This window comes from Hermetia illucens, chromosome 3, assembly GCF_905115235.1.
Source record: "Hermetia illucens chromosome 3, iHerIll2.2.curated.20191125, whole genome shotgun sequence".
In the NCBI taxonomy this organism is placed as follows: domain Eukaryota; kingdom Metazoa; phylum Arthropoda; class Insecta; order Diptera; family Stratiomyidae; genus Hermetia; species Hermetia illucens.
Genome location: NC_051851.1, coordinates 163419166 through 163446593, shown reverse-complemented (window position 1 = coordinate 163446593; position 27428 = coordinate 163419166). Strand labels below are relative to the sequence as shown.

The window sequence follows — 27428 nt, the reverse complement described above, 5'->3', positions numbered from 1 at the left end:
TACACTCCCCGCCGAACTCGTCGTCTTCTCCTCTGGCTTCGTTTTGACTGTACTGCTCTTCGTATCTCCCCGCCCAACTTCCTCCCGTTCATCGTATCTTGTGTATACGTCCCATCTGCTTGCTCTTTTCATCTGTATGAACACTTGCTCTGCCCTGAATTTCAATACCACCAAAAATTCCTTGGGCCGCACTCTCGAGCTCTTTCTTTCCAAATTCCCCAAGCGCTACCTTTCTATTTCCTTGCACTTCCCCGTATGTCAAAACTGGCGCTCACCACCTCGCGCACTCAGCGTGTGATCAAACTCTAAGTACCTTTTACAATATCATATCCAATCTTCTTTCCTATTATGTCCCTTCTTTCCCTGCCTACGTTCGGAGATTCAGAGATTCTTAACAAACATTGGTCTGAAACAGAAAAGAAGTTTCGGGCTTCTAAGGATGATGCCGACCTTGCTCACTTGCTCACAATGATTAAGAAAATACATAAAGGGTACTTATTGAACGTCGAAGCCGCCCTTGCCCGCGGTAACTTGAAACCCTTTTGGTCTTACACTCGCTATTCTCGTAATCCCACTCAATCTCTTCCTTTTTCTGCCAGTTTTGCTAACTCCACTCCCAAATCGCCACAGCAATCGTGCGATCTTCTTTGCATCTGCTTCTCTTCCGTGTTTTCTCTCTCGACCACTCCACCCTCTACGCCTCTTCTGCAGACTTCCCATTCCTTGGTTGAGTTCCTCATCGATAATCTTCAACTCAGTGTCGGACCTGGCCCCGATGGGCTTCCTAACCTCTTCCTTCTTTACTGTAGAAAACACATTTCCCTCCCCCTTTGTATAATCTACAACAAAATGCTAGAAGAATGCTACTTTCCCCATCTCTAGAAAGAGGCCCTTATCATCTTTATCCTCAAGAGCGGAGACCCTTCTCTTGCTGTGAACTACCGCCCCATTTCTCTTCTCTCCTTTTGCTCCAAAATCCTAGAAAGATACGCCGCCGACTGGTTGACCGCGCAATTCGTTTTCGAGATGTGGAGGCTCTCGTAGGAATCTAGTCTCCCACTTTTTTCAAAATATTGGCGTTGTTCAACGGCAAATGGTGTCCCTGATTTATTATATGTCTAGCAACCGCAGACCTTATGTGTAGGTTATTCTTACTTTTAGAGGATTCGGTCTCCTTTATGTGTTCTAACATCCTGGTGTGGACTAACCGTTTTGTTTGCCCTAACTAAATCTTTTCGCAGTCTGGGCAGGAAATCTTATAAATATCTTTTTTGTCCTTGACTGATTGTAACCGGGTCCTAAATAGGTATCGTCTGCTGGTCGAGGTGACCTGGAACCCACGCTTATGTAGCCGCCTTTTTATGTTCTGCGTCCGACCCGAGTAGGTTAATGTTATCCATTACTTTGGTTCTGTGTTCACCTCCTGGAAGAGTGTAGAAAGTTGTTGTCTTGAGGCCTGGCGTAGTTTCTTTTTGATCTGATTTTCAATGAGGTTCGTGTTGTATCCGTTTTTCTTGGCTGTTTCCAGGGTGTAGTTCATTTCTTTGTTTCTTCTCTCCTCACTGAGCGGTGTTGTGACCATCCTGTGAATCATAAAGTTTTATGCTGCCATCTTATGGTGGAAATCGTGGTTTGAGGTGTATGTGATGGTTCGTTGTGTCTGTTTTCGGTAGATATCGAATTCAAAATCCCCTCTTTCTCGGATTATTTTTAAGTCTAGGAACGGTATTTCCCTTCCTTCTCGATCTCCATGGTGAAATTAATGTTTCTGTGTGTCCGGTCCAGTTTCTCGAGGATTGTTCCTGTTTCTTCCCTTTTGATAATTGTCAATTTCATCATCCACGTATCTGATCCAGAGTCTCGGGAGTGCCCCAACTTCCTCGAGTTCATTCTGCAGGTTCTCCATAAATACCTCGTATAGCAGCGATAAGAGAGGATTGCCCATTGCTGTCCCGGAGGTTTCATAAAATTTATTCCTGAATGTGAAATAGGATTCACTCGTGTACGTGCAGTTCAGCCTTCTTCCTCCATTCGGATGAGTTTTCGTGGGTCGTGATCCATTCCTCGAAAAAATGTAGGGGTTCCTTCATCGATACGCTTGGGAACAGCGCTTTTACGTCGAAGGATATTAGCATTTCATCACTTTGCATCCTCCCGGCCTCGTTGAGTCTGGCAATGGCTTCCCTGCCGTTTCCCACTGCTCGTTTTCCTATTTCTAGGCCTAAAGTTTTAACACCTTCCAAGAGCCACTTCGCAAAATTTGAGTCGGTGAATTCGTTGCTGCGTTCTTTTCTTACTCATCTCGTTCCTTCTCTCCTTCCTCCGAGTGTTCCCCAAGGCTCTATAATTGGGCCCCTACTCTTCCTGTTTTTATCAATGACCTCGCCTCGATCCTCACCTGCCCATATTTGCTTTACGCAGACGACCTTAAATTATTTGCCTCTGTTTCGTCTCCGCTGGACTGTGCTCTCTTGCAATCCAACCTTGTTGGTGTTCGGTCAACAAGCTGACATTGATTGTGTTATCCGCTTAATAATAATGATAATAATCGTTGGCGCAAGAATCCATATTGGATCAGGGCCTTGAAGTATATTAAAGCACTTCATTCAAGACAGTAACGGTACACTACAGTACAGTTATTCACTTAAACCCTCCCCAATATCATTTTCCTATTCTCTTAATGGAGAACCCCTTTCACTACTGAGCTCCTTCCAATACCTTGGAGTCTAATATTCGACGATGATGGCTTTACGGTTTTATACCAGGGCAGAGGCAAGTTGCCAGACGCTACCCCAGCTCTGCCCTGGGAGCAGCGTGACCGAAGCGGCTCGCAGATGTTAAATGCTCATTTACATAATTCGTAGAACACAACATGACTACGAATTATATTGAGCGTAAATCCGCCCTATTGACCAGAGCTTGCCCAGAGCAAAAAATATTTTTTTTGAGAATTGCGGGGTCCCAAGTCCGCATCAACTTGATGCCGAACCGAATCAAATGGAGATTCTCAAAAAATAATATTTTCAGCTCTGGCCAAGCTCTCGGGATTTACGCTCAATATAATTCGTAGTAATGTTGGGAACATTTAACATCTGCGAGCCGCTTCGGTCACGCTGCTCCCAGGGCAGAGGTGAGGCAGTGTCTGACGATTTGCCTCTACCCTGGTAAGAATCCGTAAAGCCGTCATCGCCTAATAACACATCGTTCAATAAGTCCCGGGACTAACTATGAAAACAACGTTTTATCGGCAAAATTCTTTATTATTCATCAACATAATCTCCTTCAAGGGTTATACAATCATTCCAACGCTTCTATAACTTTTCAATGCCACGTTTGTAGAACGATTTGTCTTTTGACTCAAAATGAGCCTCAGTAGCAGCGATCACCTCCTCATTTGAGCCAAATCTTTTTCCCTGGAGCATCTTTTTGAGATCCACAAAGAGCCAGCAGTCGCTGAGGGCCAGATCCGGCGAGTACGGAGGATGAGGAAGCAGTTGGAAGCCTAATTCGTTGAATTTGGTCATCGTTTTGATTGACTTGTGGCACGGTGCGTTGTCTTGATGAAAGATGACTTTCTTCCTCTTCATGTGTGGGCGTTTTTTCGCTATTTCAAACGATTACTTCAAACGATCCAATAACACCATGTAGTAGTCGCTATTGATGGTTTTTCCTTTTTCGGGGTAGTCAATGAAAATTATACCATTCGCATCCCAGAATACGGACGCCATCACTTTGCCGGCCGACTGTTGGGTTTTTGGACGCTTCGGGCGGCTTTTACCGGTCGTACGCCATTCAGCTGACTGCCGACTTGACTCCGGAGTGAAATGGTGAATCCATGTTTCGTCCACTGTCACATCGACCAAAAAATCCTGTTTATTGCGAGTAAACAGTGCCAAACAGCTCTCCGAATCAATGATACGTTGTTGCTTTTGTTCCATTGTGAGCAAACGCGGCAGCCATTTGGAAAAAACCTTTTTCATAGCCAATTTTTGGTGCAAAATAGTAAATGCACTACCAGTTGATATGTTCACCATCTTAGCTATTTCGCGCACTTTCATTTTGCGGTCACCCATCACGATTTTCAATACTTGCTTGGTGTTTTCGAGAGTTACTCCCTCATTTGGCCGACCCGAACGTTCCGCATCATTTGTATCAGCACGACCGCGTTTCACGTCGAAAACCACCGACAAATGGTTGTTTTTGACGGAGTAGAGTCCGGATAACGTTTTTCAAGCCATTGTTGAGCTTGAACAGTGTTTTTTCCCCATTAGAAAACAATGTTTTATCAACACACGAAACTCGTTTTGGTCCATTTTTTCACGATTGCAAAGGTAGCGTCAGTTTAACCACTATAGCTTTCTTGGTTATGTTTCGAATTACATCAAATTTTGACACATCTTATCTGAAGGTTGGTACTTCTGAACCTTGGTATATAAATGGCATTAGTAGCGCCATTTCTACGCTAGTCCCGGGACTTATTGAACGATGTGTTATTTTGAAAGTTTGGGCGCTAAGCCCTAAACGAGGGGTCCGTGGGTCCGTCTTTTACAAAAAAAAAACCTTCCACGGGTTGACTATCCGTCACGACTCCACATCCTCAATCTCCCCTCCCTTCACGGAGCTCGAGATTTACTTTCACTCCCCGATCCCCCAGCTTGGATCATTTGACTCTATCTCCTCCTTTAGTTTTAAGCATAAGGTAAGCCATTTACTTGCTCCTCCCTCTGAGGACAATATGTAATAAGGAATTTGTTTTCTGTACATTGTCTTCATTAAATAAATTGTACCATTGTTTCTAGAAATTAAATCTCCCAATTTCTCACTTACAACAGGTCTATCAAAAAACTCATGGGACTATTGGAATCACCTCATTTGGATGTTCGTATGGCAGCGGGCGAAGCAATTGCATTAGTCTTCGAAAGTGGTCGATCACACGATGAAGACTTCCTTGAAAGTTATTTGGATGATTTAATAATAGTTACAAAACAGCTTGCAACTGATTCGCACAAATATCGAGCTAAACGTGATAGGAAAGCGCAGAGGGCAACTTTTAGGGATTTGCTAAGATATTTTGAAGTATGTTTCGAATTATCCGAAAAAAAATTTATCAAACTAAAGTGACAATCATGGCTTTTACAGGAAGATATTTCACCTGAAATAAATATTCGATTTGGTACCGAGGCGTTGTTGCTAGACACCTGGGCAATGCATCATCAATACACAGCTCTTTGCACTGTGATGGGCCCTGGAATGACACTTCATCTTCAGGAAAACGATTTAGTACGCGATGTATTCCAGCTTGGACCAAAAGTTGTACCTTGCCCAATAAGCAAGAGTAATAAACAGTCAAAACACGAACGGGTAAGTGATATATAAACACATCTAGCAAAAGATTAAATTTTAAAACCCCTATTTCGACTTGTTTTCTTCAGCATCTCCTCAACGCCGCTGCATTCAAAGCACGTACAATAACACGGGGAAAGAATCGCGATAAGCGCTCTGCAGTTTTTAATTAATGACATCAGTTTAGGATACTTTATTTTTTTGAGTTTTGTGAGAAACCAATTAGATCGTAACTTGGGTTTAGAGTTTACTCAATTTTTTTTTCCAAATTGCTTTCTCATACGTGTTCAGTACCTATTTCTAAACGATTTCTATCCATTCAAGAGGGACTGAAAATCCTTAATTGAATGCCTCAAGGCTATTAGTTTCTTTTTACATATAATGCCTAGTGATAATATCTTAAATTGTTATTGTAAATAGCTAAAATATTAATGGAAGATTTGGCATTTTCAAATATACAAGATGTCTCGATATTGAGATTGCTAGGGAGTTGTAAATCTTCATACTCTCTTCAGCTGTCTCCATTCTTTATTCATACGCTGTACATTTTCTAGTTGAAAATTTAGATTTATTTACTAATTTCAAATACCATTTCGGTTTACTTTGTTTTTCTTTTCTGCTAATAATGAAATTACTCATAAATAACTTTTTTTTCTGAAATTGTCTTCTATTTTGTTCTCAGTCTAATTCCGCAAGTAACTTTCCTATCTGAAATTCGATACCAAAAGTATGATATATTTTATGAATGTTCATAAAAAGATATCTAGTATATTTGGTAGAGAATAATGTAGTTCTGTTTAGGGCTGTTCTTATACAAAAAGTAACTCTTAGAAGGCACTTAACACCCACTTGGAGTGATTGCTCGTGTTAAATCGGTGATCACTCTCAGCATGATTTCGTAGAAGGAACTGCAAGTTCTGTACAACTAGATGATTAAATCGACATCAATTACTTTAGAATCATGATGTTAGTTATAGTATTTTTCCTTTATTTCCCAACAAAATATATTTATAATAAATCTACTAGACATATTTAACTTAACGTTCTTTTACGTAGACAATTTCATTGAAGGCTTGTGTTCTCCCTTTTGAGTTGTATATTCCTTAGCCCTAGTTAGTTCCCTTTTCCCATTTCTTGTCAACAACCTGTTATTCTTGTTCCATTTAACAACTAAATGCATTTTGGTTTAATTCATTTGAATAAATGTTATCCGAGTGGTGTTCTTTTTTTCGAAATGTTTATAATGTAAACTATATGTGATTTAAATAAAAAAAAAGAAATTGGAACATCTTTACTGAAATATTGAAATATTAATATAAATGACAAATTTATAAGACGCTTAAATGAAAATCTATTATATTTTTAAAGGAATTGTGGCAAGAAAGATAAATTATATTTAGAAATTAAAATTGAAAGTTTTGAAAATCCAAAATTAGCTGCAATAGATTTAAGAGAATGAATTTAAATATCAAGCATTCATTACTATTATAAATATACGAAAAGCAGCTTATTTGTGGTGTTTGTGAAATGTTTTCAGGTTTGGCCATCGATCTGATGACTCTTAAATATCTACTCGCGATAGATGGAAAAACCGGAGTTTTATTGCCTTTTGAATGTCCTTAAATAAATAGAGTTATTTAATCCATTAGTGCTCGCTTCATGTAACGGACAACATCGCAGTGAAATCCCGAAGGGGTTTGAAACCCAGGGCTTGATTTCACTTGTAATGAAACTAAAGAACAGTAGGATGAGCAAAAGACCATTCTGAGCAGCTGAAGACGACATAGAGGGAAGAGCTATCCCAAAAATCTAAAAAGTTAGCGAAATGGATCGTGAAGGTCCGCCCGCAAATACTGAAGTTCCATCGGAGCGTTCGGCGGACACGTGCATGCAGGCCTCTGTACTAACCAGGCTCGGGAATGTGGGGGAGACCTTTGAGCGTTACGATCCCTCACTTGTCATTATACAAAATTTGCGTGTCTATACCAGTGTTTGGGTCCGCACTGGATCTTGAAAATATCTGCACTATCATAGGGATTCGCGTAAGCCTAACTAAACTAAAACGCGAGCTAGAATTGGAAATGAAAATAACGACGGCTCGACCGCGCGCGTGGAACCCTAAATCTCCGGACCTGAGTGCCGCGATCGAGAGGAAAGATCCACGACGGATCACAGTCTCGATTCTTGCTTCTCCTGCCTTAGATAGTTATTGTGGCGCGGCCCATGAGGTTCCCTTCCTATCTTGACATCCTCAGACCATTATTTGAAAGATGTCCCTAAATAAGGGTTTTGCGGTGTCATGGAGGAGGAGAAAAGGAGGAAGTTTTCGAATTAAAAGGATTCAAGAATTCATCGTATTGTCTATATTATAAATCCTTAAACAACATACACAGAAATAAAAAGAAATATAAAATAACTGATGAACAAAAAGGATAAACATAATAAAAACAAATAATGGAATGAAAATAAAAAAATGAATCCCCAGTGGAACACACGTACTTAAAATTCTGGACACACTAAAGCAGAAAGTTTCTGTCGTATGCAGTCGGTTACGACGGTATGGCGAAAGTCACTCCAGACATGTCCAGAATGCAATATACGCGAGGAACCAGCGGAGCTTTTCAGGATCTCTCAACAAATCCCAATAGAGCGTCCAGGCAGTGCAGTTTTCGGTGACGGAAGCTAAGGAGTATTGGGGTGGACTTTGGGATTTACACGTCCAGCATGCCGAGCATGCAGTGATCCAAAAGGCACCCACCATGCCAATACGCCTGGCATGAATTCTTCGAATGTTACAGAAGAGGAAGTTCGACGCGCCATAAACAAATCGAAGAACTGGAGGGGCCCAGGTCTGGATCGGGTGCATAATTTCCGGTATAAGAAATTTACCAGCATACACAGTCGGTTGGCATACAGCATAAATTAAGTCATGAGTCGGCCGGAGGAATTTCCACCCTTTCTCACTGCGGAGTTTACCTACCTTATCCCTAAGGACATGGTGCATGACACCGCAGACACAAGACCGATTACTTGCTTACCAACCCTCTACAAATTCATAACGTCCATCATTAGTAGAAGGGTCAATGCGTACCTCGAGACCAACAACATACTGTTCGAAGAGCAAAAGGGCCGCCGATTTGGGTGAAGGGGTAGCAAAGAGCAATTCATTATCGACTCGGTAGTTGTAGAACAACAAACTAGAGGCCAAAGAAGCCTATTTAGTTGCTACATCGATTATGTCAAGGATTTAGACAGCGTTTCGCATACTTGGCTAATCGATGTCCTATATCTGTATCGCATTGATCACAAACTAATGAAGTTGTTGGCGACAGTCATGAAAGGGTCGCACACCACCTTATCCGTGCCTTCATCTGAGGGTGCCAACACCTCAGAGCCCATCCATATACGGAGGGGCATCTTCCAGGGGGATTCTTTGAGCCCCCTTTGACGTGGTTGACGTGGCGGTACAACATCATTGCCAAGTCGACTCGCAGCGTGCTTATTTTTACAGCAAATAGCGAGTCCTTTGCATGCGGCAATTTGTAAGGTAGACTATGGACTGACTCCACTTAACTTGAGGGATCGACCTCTTAATCCTCCGAGTGGGATGAAGGCAATACACAGCAAACACATGAATTGTCTTTGGCAGCCATTTGTCAATTTGCAATTGTCGAACAGATGGCTGTGTGCTGGAGAGCTCTTTGCTAGGACGTAGGGGTTCATGTGTGCCATTCAGGATGGCGAGATCGCCACCCGAACTTATAAAAAGTTCATCATGAAAGAACGGGTGGAAAACGACCAGCGCAGAATGTGTGTTTCGGTGTTAGAGACGTTGGACCATCTCATTTCTAGCTGCACTGTTATGGTACCGGTGCAATACATTACCAGGCATAATGCTGTATGTAAGGTGATCCATCAAAACCTCTCATACAAGCATGAGCTGATCACGGAAACATGTCCGGTTTACCGATATGAGACGGGTCGCTCAGCGTATATTATTGATGTTGCTATCCCCCATAATAGCTTTTGCTTTGAAGTCGCAAGCATAAATAACCTAATAGGAAAGGCATCAATTTCGATTTCCTCCAACCAAAATTTTATTTTATTTAATGCAAATTATTGGGTCAATAAGTGTAACGAATATCAGCAAGATGGTCACCATTTGCAGTGACGCACATTTGGTCTCTTTTATCGGTATTTTTCATAAGATTTTAGACCATTCCTGGGGATCGATTTTTTTTTTTTTTTTGAGGTCTATTTGTGTATACCATTCCCCTTAAGTGTCCGGATAGCTGAGTGGTTGGAGCACAAGACTATCGTACAGAAGGTCGCGGTTCACAATTCTTGGATATGAGCCACCGAGACAGCATTGTTTTCAGTAAATTCATCGCCCCTCGCGCTATATGGAATGTCGTGCTATCCTGCTGGAACTAATAACCCTCCAAATGATTTTCTTAGACAGATGGCTGCAAACATTCGCTTATTATGTAGAAATATCGGCCAGCATTGCCTGTTAGAGTACGCTCACCATCATCCTCAAAAAAGGTTAATCTGATCCTTCTAACTTTCTGCAAAATTTCTTGATGTACAACTTGAAGATTTTCGATTCGAGACGTGCTTCATCCCTCATGATAATTCGGTTTCAAAAATAATGTTCATTTTGCTCCAATTCAAGCACCTTTTTGCCATATTTCATGTCATGCGGCATATGAGGAGCAACAAACGTCGAATCATTACACTTTATAGGAAAACAAATGCAAATCTTCTTTAACAATTCTCCATAAATTGGTTTTCGGGATGTTTAATTCAAATCATGTACGAGGTCTGATCAAAAAGTTCTAAGGCTTTCTGAAAAACTTTATTTACAACTGTTCTAATTTATTCCCTTCAAAATACCCTCCTTGGGAGTATACTACTCTGTCTCATGGATCCTGTTCAGCTGTTCCAGCGTTTTTTCCTTGATCTCCTCTATCGTCTGAAAGTTGAAGAAGATTTTGTTGCCAGGGCACCTGAATAGAGCTTGCCTGGAGATGGCTACAAGGGCAAGGCTCGTAATTTTCACCAGTTGATTCACGCTACCATTTCAATGCCCAAGCTGCGAATGAATCACTCACCACGTAACCTTCATGTCAGAATCACCGGTCTCGTCGCGGAAGACTTCACAGTAAGTAACCATCAATGCATCGCATTCGCAGTGGTAAACGTTATCTCTCGGCGTACACCGGGCCGTCGCTCACTCTGCGCGTGGAACGTCACGAAAGTGAGAATTGGGGGAAATTTGTCGACGCTACAAGGATAGAGAGTGGTGCCTCATGCCTTGAAGGGAACCCAACCATGGCAATCCTTCTATATATTGATGGGCGGATGGAACTGCTGAACCACGGAAGGAGTGTCATAAACTCATTCAGCGCCGCATTGAAGCAACTAGCAGGAGGCATGCATCAAAATAACAATACAAATTATCTGAAAGGAGGTGCCAGGACAAGATAAATAAGAGAAAAACTCACTGCAAGCAAGAGCTAGTCAACGAGGTTGATTCTGCTTGTTCTAGTTATTGTCAATAGTGTGGAAATGGGCGGGGATATCATGGAAAAGCTGTAAGGGGTAGTCCCCTCTATGAAAAATAAAAAGGTACCACAACCCGATGGCCATCCGGCAGAGCTGCAACAGACAAACTAAACATTTTTTCTATGTGTCAGGCTACCTCTTACGGATAATGAAATATTATCTGAGAGACCTCTCCCTGCTCTGAAACCTCGAATGTAGGAGGAAGAACATTTCGCCGGTAGCGACAAAGTCGATCCTAGGGCTGGATCTCTTGAACTCTTTTTACAATGAACTACTAAGACTCGGCATGTCAGAAGAATTACGACTGTTTGGTATACAGATGATGAGATGCGTTGCATTTAAAATAGTAAAATCATATATCATATATTCGTCCCCAATATGGCCCAGGATATGCCTACTATTATCATATCCTCATGAAAGTCTAATCGCAAAAATAAGGAAAAACCATTGACTTCTAGAAATTTCTATAAAATATATTTTCCCTTAACAGCATCATAAATAACATTTTAAGAGTATAAAAAAGAAATAAATATTAAATACATAAATATTGCTTATATAATAAGATAATCATCCAACTTAAACTCTTTAACTATTTGTTCGATTATTTGGTTAACATCTACTGATCCATCGTTCATAATCTTCAGATCCCAATCGGTGTAATCATCCAAACCGCATTCAGACTCGACATCATCAACTCCTGATTGGAATTTCCATCCGCGTGCAATCCGCACCTCATCTGGACAGGATACTCGCACGGTCCTTATACGATCATCAAAAGTATCACGAAAGTACTTGATATCATTTCTACGTCGAATATCACTAACAATTATTATTTTTTTGGTTGCTGAAAACCAGAGTTGATATTATCAATAGCGATTGCATTGGGTGTGATTATCAATGGATTTCTTTCGTACCTTTTTGAATAGCTTTCCTACAGAAAAACCCATAATCCTTGGCTCGTATTTCATCACTCCAGTCTATCATATCCTTTCGATATTTCTCCTTATACGGTCCGTCACTGAGCAACATCTGAAGATCCAAATTCAATTTTTTCGCCCATTCCGATTTTATAGGCTCTGAGATTCGAATTATTTCACAAAGCTGCGGCTGTAGCCTGAAAAACCCAGATAATTCACTTTAAGAGCACGTTTTGAAATGTTAGAGTGGACACTTACTGATTATTCAATCTTTCACAAATGAAATCCTTCCCGCATTTCCGTTTTCCAGTGAAAAGAATAATCAGCTCGATATTCTCCATTGTCGGTATGAGAAACAGCAGCAGTGAAGTATGTTTCAGTTCTGAAATGGAGGTTGCTATAAGAGATCAACGTGAACTGAGGTCATAGACTATAGACAAGATGATTTTCTGTTTTGAGCTCTATTGTATTGCGATGAAAGCGATTGTTAAGGTGAGATAAAATATGTGTGTAACGGGAGTGAATCATAGGTCAGAGCATGTAGAAGTACAATTACAGTAAGAAAAGTGAATCTTTCCGCCCAATTTACAGAAGCATAGATAAAACTGGGGTATTGAAAGAAAATTACGAATCATTGTGCCTGTTGCGTTCACTACCAAAAATATTTTCCATCTTTTAAAACTAATTGACCAAATAAATGTCCTCCAAAATATCTTTCAAGTACAATTCTACACGATATGGGCTTCCTAGTAGATTGATTCTCGGATCTCTATACATCTGTTTGGAAGAAGATATGAAATTATCTAAAAGGTGGAGAAAACTGGGATGAACCAGAACAATATGTGGAGGGATATACCAAGGCCTTCTGCACCGATGGCTCAAAAACAGAACAGAGTCGCAAGTATTTTTTTATTTTCGCAAATAAGTAATTACCTCCAGAGCTACTTAATCTCTTCTTCAACGCTGAGCTAGCTAAGATAGAATGAAGATCCATAAACCAGGCAAGGATATGATGGAAATCGTTTCAGCCGAAATGTCTCCCACACATCAGATTGGTGAGTGGTTAGTAAAGAAATTCCAGAATATGGAAAAACAGTTTCAGCCTAGATCGATCAAGAATTCAGGTGAGTTCACCAAGACTTTTCAATTAATTAGAGAAACCGAGGAAGACGGAGCCTTAGTGTCTTTCAACGTCATGGCCCTTCTGCCAAGTATCCCAGTCAAAGCAGCGAACTTTTTGGTAGAGGGCTAGCTTCTTGAACAACATAAGGATCTACAAATTAGAGATAAGGTGAAAAAATACGTGAAGCTAGTAAAAGTATGTATGGAAGAAAACTACTTCACTTTTAGGGGTAAGTATTATAAACAGTTAAAAAAAAGTGCCATTGGAGAAACCCCTTTCCCAGTTCATCAGCGAAATATTCATGGCCAACCTGGAAGCAAAGTTAACCTCGGCGGATCGGATGCCAAGATTTTGGAGGAGGTATGTGGACGATATTTGCACTGTAATCAAGAAAAATGATGTGAAAAAACGGCCGACTTTCTCAATAGATTTTACCCCAGTATCGAAGTTAGCCTGGAGATGGAAAAGGAAGGCCAACTACCCTTCTAGGACCTGCTGTTGAAGAGGAGACAAAATACAGTAGACCTGAAAATCTACAGAAAACAGACGGACACGAAACGGGTTATCCGCAGCACTTCGAACCATGCTTATCAGTGCAAAGTGCAGAGTTCACCCTAGAGATCGAAAAAGAACGCCAATTACCGTCCTAGGACCTGCTGTTGAAGAGGAACCAGAAGAAAGTAGACCTGGAAATCTACAGAAAACCGACGGACACAAAACGGGTTATCCGCAGTACTTCGAACCATGCTTATCAGTGCAAAGTGCAGAGTTCGCATTGCCGAAGCTGCGGAGAAGGAAGGGAAACACTCATGCATTTCCTCTGCGATTGCCTAGCTCTAGCTAGAGTCAGACTACAGACGCTGGCTAAACCATTCTTTAGGGACCTCAGAGAGATTTCTAGCTGGACGACAGCGCATCACTATTAGTATTAAAGAGAGAACACGCAATCGAAGGACCAACATGGCTAGTGGAGTAATATCTAGAAAACCAAGGCCCGAAATTGACTGTAAAAGTTACGATGTCGACGACGAGCCTGAATGTTACTTAATAATATTACTTTAGATTACTATAGCCAAGAAAGTAACGGAAAGATCAGAAAGACGGAATGAAAAATCCGAACAATATAATTGCGACAGTCTGTGGAAGAGACAGGCCCAAACAAACATAAAAGTCGTTTTTATAAAAACTATTTATTTTGAAATAGCAAATACCAATAAATTTTCAATATTCCGGAACAAAGCTTTAGAGTTGAGAGGACTACCTGAAAAATCACTTTAATATGAATAATTCCACTTTTTTGATGCCATAAAAACGACGTGGCCAAAGGGTAGTATAGGTATCCACGATGGAGCATAAAACCTGGGAAACGCTTGCTGAACCAACACCAACAGCTCTACTACCAAACCCTATCTCCACCTCCAAGTGGTGACCACTAGGAGCTCTTTTTTAACGAAAAGCTGCAGACGGAGAAGGAGAAACGGAACAAATTGTACCAACTGGTCCTCCAGGTTGGGGGTTGGGTAGGGGTGACAACCCTACACGGAAAATAACTTGTTACGAAACCACAATAGGACCCTCGGACTGGATGGATTTCACTACGACGAACCCAGCAACGACAGGAATAACGATTTGCACATTTTCTCATGGAACGTGTACTTCCTGTATAGAGATGGAGCTGTCAAGCAGCTAGCCGATACCCTGTCCCAATATAGGGCTGATGTAACAGCATTACAGGAGATGCGTTGGACAGGGACGGGTTTCCTGGAGAAGAGTCGCTACACCATATATTACACCGGCATTTGGGGGGGCTATGCACTCTGCGTTTACGAGGCAAATTTAGAAACACAAGCCTCATTAACGTTCACGCCCCTACAGAAGAGACTGCAGAATCGGAGAAGGATACTTTGTACGAGGCAGTAGAACGGATACTGTCCCAGATATGATATCAAAATCATACTTGGGGATTTTAACAGCTAAGTAGGGACGGAGCCCGTATTCAGGCGATACGTTGGCTCCCATAGTTTACATCAAAATACAAATGATAACGGACTGCGGATTAGTCAATTAGCAGTATTAACCGAAATGGTTGTTTGAAGTACCTGGTTTGCACGGAAAGCGGTCCACAAACAAACGTGGACCTCTCCAGACGTAACCACTTTCAACCAAATTGACCATGTGCTGATCGAACGCCGCCAGCTCTCAGCCTCAGAATCCCCTCTGACAATCAGGTGAGAGTTAACACTGAGGCCATCCACAACACAGCCCTCCGCAACACTTATAAGAGAGAAATGGATGCCGCAATAACCGCAGGCAACAGAGATCCGCAAAAAGAGTCGGAAAGGCGATCTGATGATGAATGTAAGCTAGCTACGGAACGGAAGAATGCGGCATACCGAGTAATGTTGCATTCTCAAAGAACACGGCTACGCGCAGCGACTTATCACGAACTTCGGCGAGTGGAAAAGCGACTTCACAGACGGAAAAAGGAAGCCTGGGAGAACCAACAGGTCTGTAAATTCGAAAAGTCCAGGGAGCAACCGCACCAGGCGCGGAAGTTTTATTAACAAGTCAGCAGGATGAAGCCTTACACACCTCCATGCTCACCCTGCCGAGACAAGGAGGGAAATCTGATTTCCGACAGAATGGGCATATTGGAGCGATGGGTTGAGTACTTTGATGAACTACTGAAAAACCAAAACATCGACGAGTTGGAGGTCCCGCCAACTGAAGACGACGCACAAATACTGCCACCATCAAGTATAGAAGAAACAGTCCGTGCAATTCATCGGCTTAAAAACCATAAGTCGCCAAGAGCCGATGGAATTACAGCCGAATTGGTTAAATATGTAGGCGACCGATTACACCAAGTGGTTTATCAACTTGTGCTCAAGGTATGGGACAGCGAATCAATGCCTGACGATTGGCAACGAGGCATTATCTGTCTCATACATAAAAAGGGAGATATGACACAGTGCAGCAATTATAGAGGTATCACGTTGCTGAGTACCATCTCTAAGATATTCTCCGCTATCTTACTAGGCCGGATATGGACATCAGTTGCACCATATTTTCATCGACTTTAAAGCCGCCATGATAGCATAGCCAGGGTAGAACTGTACACGGCCATGAGAGAATTCGATATCCCGACGAAATTGCTAAGACTGACTAGACTGACCCTGACCAATATGCGAGACCAGATGAAAGCAGCAGGATCACTCTCAAGACCATTCCACTCAACAACGGTCTACGACAAGGGGATGCCCTATCATGCGTCCTTTTTAACCTGGCCCTGGAGAAAGTGATTCGCGATGCTGATGTAAATGCGGGAGGCACAATCCTCTTCAAGTTCACCCAACTACTGGCCTACGCTGACGATATTGATATCAAGGGAAGAACAACCCGAAATGTACAATCTTACCTTCATTCAAATCGAGCAGTCGGCGCGAGATCTTGGGCTGCACATTAATGAAGGCAAGACCAGGTACACGATAGCAGCGTCAGTGTCAAAAACGAAAGAACGAACAGCATTGAATCGCACTGGTCAAACGGGAAGTAAAGGTAGGAGACTACAACTTTGAGACCGTTGAAAATTTCTCCTATTTAGGGTCGAAAATCACAACCGATAACAGCTGCGATGATGAATTTCAGCTTACAAAAACTGTTCCGCTCGAAACGTCTCACCATAGGGTTGAAGCTCTTACTGTACAAGACTATGACCTTGCCATTCCTTATGTATTCCTCGGAGACTTGGGTTCTTAGCAAAAAAAATGCGAACACTTGGCCGCGTTCGAGAGAAGAATCCTCCGAAGAATTTTTGGCCCCCTCCATGAGGATGGACGATTCCGTAGCCTACATAACGACGAAATCTATTAGCGATACCAAGACCAAATTTGGCTCAACAGGTCGCGGTGGGCGGGTCATTTAATCTGTATGGATGAGGATGATCCAGCCCGGAAAGTCTATAAGGGCAATATCTATGGTAGAAAAAGAAGACGAGGCAGACCTTGCCTGAGATGGAGCGATAGCGTAGGTCAGGAGGCCAGACAGCTTTTAGGGATATCGAATTGGTGGACCCCGACGGGGTGTCTGGGAGGGTTCCTCATTAAGGCAGGCCTAGACCGGACACCGGTTGTTGCGCTGTTGATGATGATGAAGAACCCGACCCCTGGACTCTCATCATAAGAAAGGATCTGAACAATATCATTGCGGCAGCCGGTGGAACAGACAGGGCCAAACAATCATGAGAGGCGTTTTTATAAAAACTAGTTATATTGGAATAGCAAAAGCCAATAAATTTTCAATATTCCGGAACAAAACTTCTGGAGTCATAAGCAGTTTCGTTGCCAGTTAAAATTGAGAAATTCGACGAAAGAGAACTGAAATTGCCTTAATATGAGTAATTTCGATTTTTTGGTGCGATAAAAACGACGCTGACACAAGTGTTTAAAGAAAATAATTGAAAATATACAAAGCAACGGAATGTTCCCCGTTGCATCCAAATAATGGTTGATTTTTAGATATCTTTGGAAATTGTTCCTAATGTTCATGTATATAGCAAACTCAATGAAATAGCATAAGCTCGAGCAAAGTAGCCTGGTATAAACTGGCAGCAAAATGTTAAACGAATGCCTTTTGACGAGCAGGAAATTAAAACAAATTAGAAAGGACTGCACTTTCTTTTGTAGCTGTTATACTGTAATTCACTTTCAACAGCATAAATTCATCAAAATATAATAGCTCTGTGGTGTCTTTGATTTCCGTTCTTTCAGAAGTGCCTCTCATTTCACTTATACGCACCTTATCGATAAACAAAAGATGATTAAAGTGTATAATTCAAGCATTCCTCAACACCATCGTTCACCGGAATATTGAGTAATCATTGCATGAGTGAAAACTTATACACATTCACAGTTTAATAGTACTTTTTGCATGGAATTGTTGCTAAGTATTCACTTGCAAATTAAAATGTTAAATGAAAACAAATTTCATTCAAGAATTCATGCTTTTTTTTTCAATTGAACTATTAGGAGTGACCGAATAGAGCTGATGACAAGACTTGGACAACCCAGTCACAGTTTCTGAACTTACCCCAACAAGTACTCAATCATGTGATATTCAAAAATTGAAGCTCGGGAAGTTTTTATCCTTTGAGATTATTCCATCTTCCATTAAATGCTGTTATAGTATTTTTCTTTCATTCAGATACTCTAAAAATGATAAATTCACTCCTTTTTTGAACACATATCTCAGCTGATTAAGTTGGCCAACCTGATTGTGAAGAGAAAGTTCCCCAAAGTTTTGTCTCCACACGAGAAAATTCGTAAACGTGTAATGAGTTGTCTGTCCATTTGATTGCGTTCATAGGATTTCGTTTCGTTCTCGTCCACTCCAATCTCCACTACATAACTGGTCGACGTCGTCGGCGAAAAAGAGCGGTACAACGGTGGACCACGTTTCCAAAATCAGTCGCGGCCCTCTCATTTCGAGACATTCACATTTGCCACTTACTTGCAAGTTGGAATTGGGCAGACGGTGTGAGTGATTTTGCGAGCAAAGGTGGAATATCAGTGACAGATCGAAGTTTCAGAAAAGCAAACTGAAGGTTTGTGGAGAGACATTCAGTCCCATACGCGATACGGATGTCGTCGGCGATAGTAGTGTGAACGCGTAAGACGACCAAGTTCCACGGTGGGAACTATTTCGAGAAAAGTTTTCTTGTAGAAAGAGTGAATTTATATTGTTCGTTTTATAGTTAAACAAGTCTGTAGATAATTGAATACAATGGGAAGTAAGTATTTTACGGATTATTGGCGTAGTTCTAGTGATTTTTTGTGATAAATTCGGTGTGGGTGAACCGTGCGAGAAAGTTTCCCCCGTGTTATGACGATTTCCGTCTCACCTTTCCTTGCTTACGTATACAAGTTCAAGTTTAGTTTTGGCCGAATTTTTCATGAATATCTAGTTGTAGTGGCCATAGTATGAATGAAACTTGTTGCTAAAGACATTATTTTATCTAATTTCAGTTAAATTCCTGGAGGTGATAAAGCCTTTCTGCAGTATACTGCCAGAAATTGCGAAACCCGAACGAAAGGTAAGCTAACTCTTTCCTAGGCTTTAATCCAATTAATTTAATTTCTCTGTGATATATTGCTGCAACGGAGTGTCCTTATAGTGCATAAAGTAGTTAAAGGAGCGCCGATTTATTCGCTTTGGTCCAATAAATCCTGATGACCCCGGTGCTTTACAGTGTCAAGCGCGCTGCCAGTTTTATGGCGAACTTGGACAAGTCACCCATCATTTCGTCCATTAAACGATCCACGTAGTGTGCGCAACCTCAATTAAATCATTTTTGACAAATTATTTTCATTTTTGTGCCAAAACGTGTCCCTATTGGGAGATAGTGCCGAAAGTGTTCCTCCCAAAACACAGCTTGTTGGTGTTGCCGCATATGAACGAAGATGATGACAAGACACACATCACCAACCGAACAATCTACTGACATTTCGGCGTGTGTAGAGATTTTTTCGGGGCTTCCAACTGGCTCCAACTCTTAACTTTCACTTTACTAATTTTGTTCCTCGTGGAATACAGTTATAATGCATGGAATGTAATATGTTATTTTAAACGGGGGCATTTTTATGAACTAATTCATTTGAAATGCTGCAATCGAAGCTGAATCATGTTTGAATACACGCAATTTTGTTAATATTACGCTTGAAATGTTAACTTTCAGGATTTTGAAATTAGATCAACTTCGGAATCGCGATATGTAATTATGCTCCAATTATATGAATAAAAGATTGTTAAGTTGTAGGAAATATTCAATTTTGGGATCCATGAATTCTATCCATCTTCATATCGTAAGGCCTTCAATTTACTATAACTTCTCTAGGTCGCCTAATTTCAATTAAGCTGTTTGGAATTGGTTAGATTCTGGAACAAAACTAGTTACTCTTTGTAGAATGAGCCATAAAATTGACTCCCAGTCGGACATCGTTGGGAACGGCATCGCATTGATTATAGCATTTCGTTCGTAAGTTGTTCCACATCAGTAAGGGTTATAAGAGGATGAATCTGTCCCTCTGAAAGCATATGCTCGTGCAGGATCCTAACCGGCCAGGCTATTTGCGGTTACCATCCTTGTGGAAGTTTCATTGTGGTTGTGGGTATGCCTACATCGCGGGAGAGCTTCTTGTGACCTCAAGCGTGGAGTTGCGCTGTACAACTCAGGTGCCGTGTCCTTTAGTTGCGGCAGGGGTGTTAGATAGGCCTTGCATCCACTGGTATGAATACTGAGCCTGCACTCAGTATAAACCAGTACTGTTGTGCCAGTCTCAAACTAATCCGTGTCGGAAGAGGACCGTCGGATTATGCCTACATGGCAGGTATTCATGGTGATGAACGTGATGCCAAACATAAATCTCCCCCTTGACATTATCCTATGAACCTGGAGGATCATGTTCATTAGAAAACTGTTCATATACCGTCAACAGACTTCGGTAAACAATGGCCTGCCCCGGGGATGTGTTCTAGGTCCGCTGTTCCAATAAAGTAAATATTTTCCTCTATGCGAACGACTTTCTTCCTGGTAGTAACAAGGGACGCCAGAAAGGATGCTGAAGACATCCTGCGCTAGTAGCCATGCTTCTTCATCAACCAATGCAACAGACTCAAACTGCTCATTAACATTAGAAAATCCTGTACCTTCACCTTATTCGAGGGCCCGCACAGATTATTCAGATATTCAGTTTAAACATAAGTAGCGTCCTCCTTGAACACAAAAAATCTTGGGGAGAATGATCTCGGTTTCACTAGCAGTAAAGGTCTATGTTGACTCCATAACTAACAAAGTCAAAAAGATGCAATGGTGCTCATTATCGCGCTGGAGTTTTCTTCCGAAAGAGACCCTCAAACTATATAGAGGGGTTACGTATCTGTGGGTTTTACGTCAGCACCTGTTCAGTGGACTTAATCCCACGGTCTTCTTAAGACACGGATTGATTTTGTGACCACAAAGTGTCTCGCTGAGACAAGCACAACGGTACCAGTTTATACTGAGTTCGCGGCTCAGTTCTTTCATACTATTGGATGCAAGACCTACCTAAATCTCGATCGAACTTTGGAGTATGGCACCCGTGTTGAACCACAATCCACGTTTAAGGCCCGAAGGTCTCTTGTTCGCTTGAGCGTAATCACAACCCCCATGATGCGCCCACAAGGGTGAGAATTTCTCCTGGAACATGAGAATTCAGATGCTATCCCGGTTAGCATGGCACCAGTAAGGGCAAGGCCACTTCAGATGAATCCCCATGCAGACTCTGATCTAATCGGCCTAATTAGGCCACCGTGCATTCGCCTATGCATCATGGCCAGCAAATCAAAGTGAGTACAGCGTTTCCCGGTGCCACCATAAGGAATTTCTCCACAGTCACTTGGTTTTGGTTTGGCCGACAGGTGTTACGTGCGCAACAGGTGACACGTTGGGCGCCAACTATGTTACGGTCGGAGTCCCGCGTTGCTTCACTTTGGCACCGACACGGTCCCCAAGGCTGTCAATCAATCAAACTCCCCTAACAGGTTTTCCAGTCGAGAAAATCAACTGCACGAGACAATATATGGAACCGGACGGAACGTGCTGGGGCTAACCCGAATGCTAGCAGTTCGACGAGATGAGGGCCGGGGTTCTTGGTTCTCAAATATCATCTCCCTGTCAGGACACAGAGATTTCATTATGTGCCTTAACTCAATAGTCAACAAAACTAAACCCACCCGGGGTAAACTATTCTAATGAAGATGTAAAGTCTCTCTACACTGCCTAGCGTCCTAGTAAGGGGGAGGACTCAATCACAAAGAAAAAAACCTAACGCGCGCGAGATGGACGGGGAAGGATTAGCTCTGAGCTGACTTTGGCATCTACGCAACGAGTGGTCCCTGTCTTCCTTTCCTCTTCATGCGGGGCCAGATGAGATGGTGGCCCTGCGGTGGCCCACCCCAACTGAATGTAATTTTAAATAAGTTAGAGTAGAATGTAACAATGTGTAATAACACGTGACAGCGATAAACGTCCTTATATATCTAGAGGAGATTTTCATTTAGCTTTTATATATACAGTAGTCAAAAAAAGAGGAAATGTAGGAAAACAATTCGTTTATTATGCCAGAAAAGAAGGCAGACACACAGAAGAAACATTATTCAAAACATGTGTACAAACAAATGGAGAATAATGAATCAAATTAGCACAGCCATAGAAAAATGAAAGAAAATCCTACTTCACAATCAGAAAAAGCATACAAATAATGAGATCAATCGCGCTCAAAAAACGGTATCAAAACATTTTTTAATACTTCTTGTATACACCGTTGGCTTTAATTATTGCTAACAACCGACGAAACATCGATTCCATCAAGATTCGAAGGTAATGTGTTGGAAGATTATTCCATTCTTCGAAGAGTCACGTTCTCATATCTGCTTTATTTGTGACGGGTGGACGCTGACGAATATTGCGGTACAATTGCTCCTATAGGTTTTCAATGGGATTGAGATTCGGTGATTGGGGAGGCGTGGCTAATACTTTAGGACAATTGTAAAGGAACCATGCCCGGATTGCATACGCTTTGTTTCGGATCATTATCCTGGTTAAGCTGGAACGAGTCGTAAGATGCCTATTTTCTCACCACTCTATCACAGATTTTCTTTTAAAATGTTGAGGTAGTGTTTGCCGGGAATTAAAACCGGTACCAAAAATTTGGGCATAATCAATCTATTTTTCTCATACTTTTACCTCCGTTTTCATTTTTTTTTCACTGTTGTTTATAAACTTTCTTTGACCACTGTATATATTTTTCTGTTTTTTTTACCATTTCCATTTCATTAAGTAATTTTATCAGTGTCGTGATTATAATTTTAATAATTTACTTTCAAACATGAACAGATCGGAAAACGTTTTTATCTCTATCTTTATTGATTCGATCCCTGAATCACTTTCATTCTTTGTATCTATTCCCGTTATCGATGCTTCATCTCAATTATTATCGCTTACTAAGAATTATCGTTTGTTGCTCCAATTGAGGACTGATAGTTGCCCGGTTTTATATCCTCCAAGTTGAAAGTGGCGCAATGAATACAAAATCAAAAGTTTATTTCCCAATTGTGTCGACTGGGAGTCAATATCAGTAATTTCCTGTATTATAGCGATGACATTGACGTAGGAATCGCCTGAAGAAAATCTGATAGTTACTCGTGGCAATTTTGTTGAGATGTTTCTATACATCGCCCCTTAGTAAGCATTTTGTGTCCGAAACAATCCTTAAATAAAATCTATAAACTGGAAACTTTTCTTTTTACCAGTTTTACTTAAAAAGAACTATAGGAAACGAATGAACTACTTTTATAAAACGTATGTCCTTTGGTTGAGTCTCTCTGTTCATTCTGCTCCGATTCTTTTGAGAGCTTGAAACGTAGTGTTCAAAAAGCGGTGACTGACAGTTTGGTACGAAGCGCACTGCAGGTAGGGTAGGTAGGTATCAGTGGCCGCTCCGAGGAGCCCAATTAGCGCTTTGGTGCGCCGTTTTGATGCCACAAACTCCTAAGACCGTGACTGTTGTTATAGGAACAGGGAAGCGGAGTCCAGCTGGCTCGGATCTTCAGAGCCAGCCCGTAGCATTCACGAAGGAAAGCAGCTCTCCGACCCTGCAACCAGAAATCTCACTGAGGTCCCCAAAGAATGGTTTACCCAGTGTCCGCAGTCTGACTCGAGCCAGAGCCGGGCAATCGCAGAGAAAGTGCATGAGTGCATGCAGCAGACACTGCATCTTTTCAGCTTTGGGGACAGCGCGTTCAGGCCCTGTGAGCAGCGGGCACGCCTATAAGAAGAGCAAATTTACGTAGATAGCAACTTACGGAAAAAATGTAGAAGGACTTATCAAAAACGGAGTATGCCTGAGGCAGATACATGGATATCGGAAGTGCCTTCAACTATGCTTTGTCCGCAGCTATTTTCGTCGTGGCGAGGAAATTGATCCGTTGGAATCTTTACATGCTAAAGTAGCGAAAGACCTCCTATATTGTGATCGGAAGGAAGTCTATTGAAGCAACATTTTTTAGGGGTGGCCAACAGAGAGGGGCCATCTTTCCCTTGCTACGGCTCCTGGTAATGGGCAATGCGCTACGTCTTCTGGGGACACAAAGGCTTTGTCAAAGCATTTGCAGACAATTAAATGATGCTCAAGTTTGGGTGCACAGTATCTAACCGTTTGGGTACAACTCTGTAGATTATCCCCAGTTCGTGCCACCGAAACGGTCTAAGGGTAGACGGGAGGAGAACTGGATCAACGCTACCCACCTTATCAGAGGTAAAAATTTAGCTGGTGTCAACAGTCAAGTATATCGGAGTGGATTTCAACATACAGCTAAGCTGGAAGCGTTATATCCACGAGTAATATCAGAAATCCTGGTCTAGTACTGTAGGAATACGATAGCTAAGACCTTAGGTTCGCCATCATAAAGAGTTCACAGGATGTACACATCCTCAATTGTCTTTGAGAAGGCATACTCTGTCGTAATCAACAAAAGAGAAAAATTATTGATACAGCCTTATTGGATATGTGCAGAAGAAGAATGCGCTCCGCCATGGTGGAACCACAATATTCAATGTCAAGTCTATTATTAAGGTTAAGCTGCAAGGGCGTCCGCAACCAAATGGAGAATTTCGAATTCATTTATTTGGGCTTTCAACTGAACGTTGCTTCTTAAAATACGACGTAGAATGGGGATGGCTATATGTAGTCAATGTGCGGAAGGAAGGGAAGGAAACGATTCTGCATTTCCTATCTAGCTGCCGGCCCCCTCACATTTTAGACGAATATTTTTTTTTTAAGAAAGAATCTGTGCACTCTCTCTCTGTAAGGCGTTCCCAGATTCCTAAAAGCCTGTGTACGCCAGAAGCAGGAAACCGTTAAATAGGCGACTCCAGGAGGTGGTACAATGGGCCTAGTAGAAGGCCCGAGTGCCTGGCCCTTTTAACCTTTCCTACTCAAACCCATGATAGAAATAATTTATATTCAGTTTATGCAAAAAAGACGTCAGTTTTAACCAGTTGGACTTTTACCACTTATTTGCATTATATTGACTATCCTTTTAGGTTCATTCGAACAATAATTAAATATTCTTCGATTAAACTACATTGGAAAATCTTCATCTAACTGATTATATCTTATTTTCTTTCAGATTCAATTCAGGGAAAAGGTGCTATGGACCGCAATAACACTATTCATTTTCCTCGTTTGCTGTCAAATCCCGCTATTCGGTATTATGAGTTCGGATTCAGCTGATCCTTTCTACTGGATACGTGTTATTCTCGCCTCAAATCGTGGTACACTTATGGAATTGGGTATCTCACCAATCGTAACATCAGGATTGATCATGCAACTGTTGGCCGGTGCAAAAATCATTGAAGTCGGTGACACGCCAAAAGATCGTGCCCTATTCAACGGTGCACAAAAACTCTTCGGTATGGTCATTACAATTGGTCAAGCCATTGTCTACGTAATGACTGGAATGTATGGAGATCCGGCTGAAATTGGAGCTGGTGTTTGCCTTTTGATTATTATCCAATTGTTTGCGGCTGGTTTGATTGTGCTGTTGTTGGATGAATTGCTACAGAAAGGATATGGTCTTGGATCTGGTATTTCACTGTTTATTGCTACAAACATCTGTGAGACAATTGTGTGGAAGGCATTCTCGCCAGCTACCGTGAACACTGGCAGAGGAACTGAATTCGAAGGTGCTGTAATTGCCTTGTTCCATTTGATGGCAACACGTACCGATAAGGTCCGAGCATTGCGTGAAGCTTTCTACAGACAAAACTTACCAAACTTGATGAACTTGTTGGCAACTATTCTTGTTTTCGCTATTGTTATATACTTCCAAGTAAGCACTACACATTTCACCTATAAAAATCCTTAACACTAATCTGATTCCTTTATTCAAGGGTTTCCGTGTAGATCTTCCTATCAAATCTGCCCGTTATCGTGGACAATACAGCAGTTATCCAATCAAATTGTTCTACACATCAAACATTCCAATTATCCTGCAATCAGCGTTAGTCTCCAATTTGTACGTTATTTCTCAAATGTTGGCGGTCAAGTTCCACGGAAACGTTTTTATCAATCTACTCGGTGTTTGGGCTGATGTTGGAGGCGGCGGCCCAGCGCGTTCATACCCAATTGGAGGTCTTTGTTACTACCTGTCACCGCCAGAAAGTGTTGGACACATTTTGACTGATCCAATTCATGCCGTTTTGTATATTATTTTCATGTTGGGATCATGTGCTTTCTTCTCAAAGACATGGATTGATGTTTCAGGCAGCTCAGCGAAGGATGTAAGTAGTCAAAAAACGAGTCCTACTACCTTTTTGTATTCTGAAGAATAGTGCATTGATGAACCAAAATAAAACTTTTTGTCCATCTTTAGGTCGCCAAACAACTCAAGGAACAACACATGGTCATGCGAGGACATCGTGAAAATTCAATGATCCACGAATTGAACCGATACATCCCAACAGCAGCTGCCTTCGGTGGCTTGTGTATCGGTGCGCTATCCGTATTAGCTGATTTCTTAGGAGCTATCGGCTCAGGAACTGGTATCCTGTTGGCCGTCACCATCATCTATCAATACTTTGAAATCTTTGTGAAAGAACAATCAGAAATGGGTGGCATGAGCACGTTATTGTTCTAAGAGCTCAGTGCGCATGGGGAGAGAGAGACAGAAAAAAAGTTAAAAACCAACAAAAACAATGCAAAAGATAGAAAAGAGATGAAAAAAATGAAAACCCAAATTGTGGTTTTTGCATTTTGTAATAATTTTCTTTGTATTTACAAAGAATATTGAGAGACTTTTTTAATTTTATTTTTAATTTTTCATTAACTATGAATAATTTGATTACATAAAAATAGTTAATTTATATAAAATTGAAAGCTGGTGGTTTTATTTTCAATAAACATGTGCTTCAGCTCCCTCCAGGTACTCTCGAGAAATACATCCTTCCCTACTGTTCTGTGTTACCGAACCAATCGTCGCCCTTTCTGCCATAGTGGGTGCGATTGCATGGAATAGCCAGCAATGAAGCTGTGTCGCTCTTTCTGTGGTCTATCCACTGCAATTTCCATCTTTTGATCAATACGCCTGCTGTATGTGGCCCATACGCCGACGTAATTTCCGTTGTAGGCTGTTTCGGACCAGATTACCCCGATAATATGGAGGACATAGGAATCAACGAGGGCTTGGAGATTTCGAATAACAGTCTCGGTCATTTCCCATGTGCTGCTCCCATATAGTAACACAGAGAACGTTGGTGTGGCAGATAGTAAAAATAGGATGTTCTGTCGGACTGAGAACCTTCATTTTAGTAGTATTCACTTTGAGTCCGACTATTGGTATCCTTCTCAACATCCAGAGTCATTCGATTTGGCTAAGGAGCA

At 41.6% G+C, this 27428-nt stretch overlaps 3 protein-coding genes across 3 annotated transcripts in view; 2 read left to right on the top strand and 1 right to left on the bottom strand.

Annotated features, from left to right (window-relative positions):
- The window catches only part of LOC119650741 (interferon-related developmental regulator 2), a 37566-nt gene extending 30713 nt beyond the window's left edge, over positions 1-6853 (top strand). Inside the window, exons 4-6 of the mRNA XM_038053810.1 lie at positions 4833-5076; positions 5140-5361; positions 5433-6853. Coding sequence (XP_037909738.1) covers positions 4833-5076; positions 5140-5361; positions 5433-5516 — 550 coding nt within the window. The 3' untranslated portion in view covers positions 5517-6853. The remainder of the gene's footprint in view (positions 1-4832; positions 5077-5139; positions 5362-5432) is intronic.
- A 4522-nt stretch (positions 6854-11375) lies between these two features.
- On the bottom strand, positions 11376-18005 carry LOC119651040 (probable phosphomevalonate kinase). The gene is made up of 4 exons (XM_038054358.1): positions 17749-18005; positions 12087-12210; positions 11826-12025; positions 11376-11755 (listed from the first exon to the last, which is right to left on the bottom strand). The coding sequence occupies exons 2-4, from the start codon at positions 12167-12169 to the stop codon at positions 11463-11465; spliced, it is 576 nt and encodes a 191-aa protein (XP_037910286.1). The 5' UTR covers positions 12170-12210; positions 17749-18005; the 3' UTR covers positions 11376-11462.
- Positions 18006-18286: 281 nt separating this feature from the next.
- Positions 18287-26784, top strand: LOC119651039 (protein transport protein Sec61 subunit alpha). The gene is made up of 5 exons (XM_038054357.1): positions 18287-18739; positions 18975-19042; positions 25177-25878; positions 25940-26329; positions 26422-26784. Exons 1-5 carry the CDS (start codon positions 18733-18735, stop codon positions 26683-26685), a joined length of 1431 nt encoding a protein of 476 aa, XP_037910285.1. The 5' UTR covers positions 18287-18732; the 3' UTR covers positions 26686-26784.
- Positions 26785-27428: the final 644 nt, after the last annotated feature.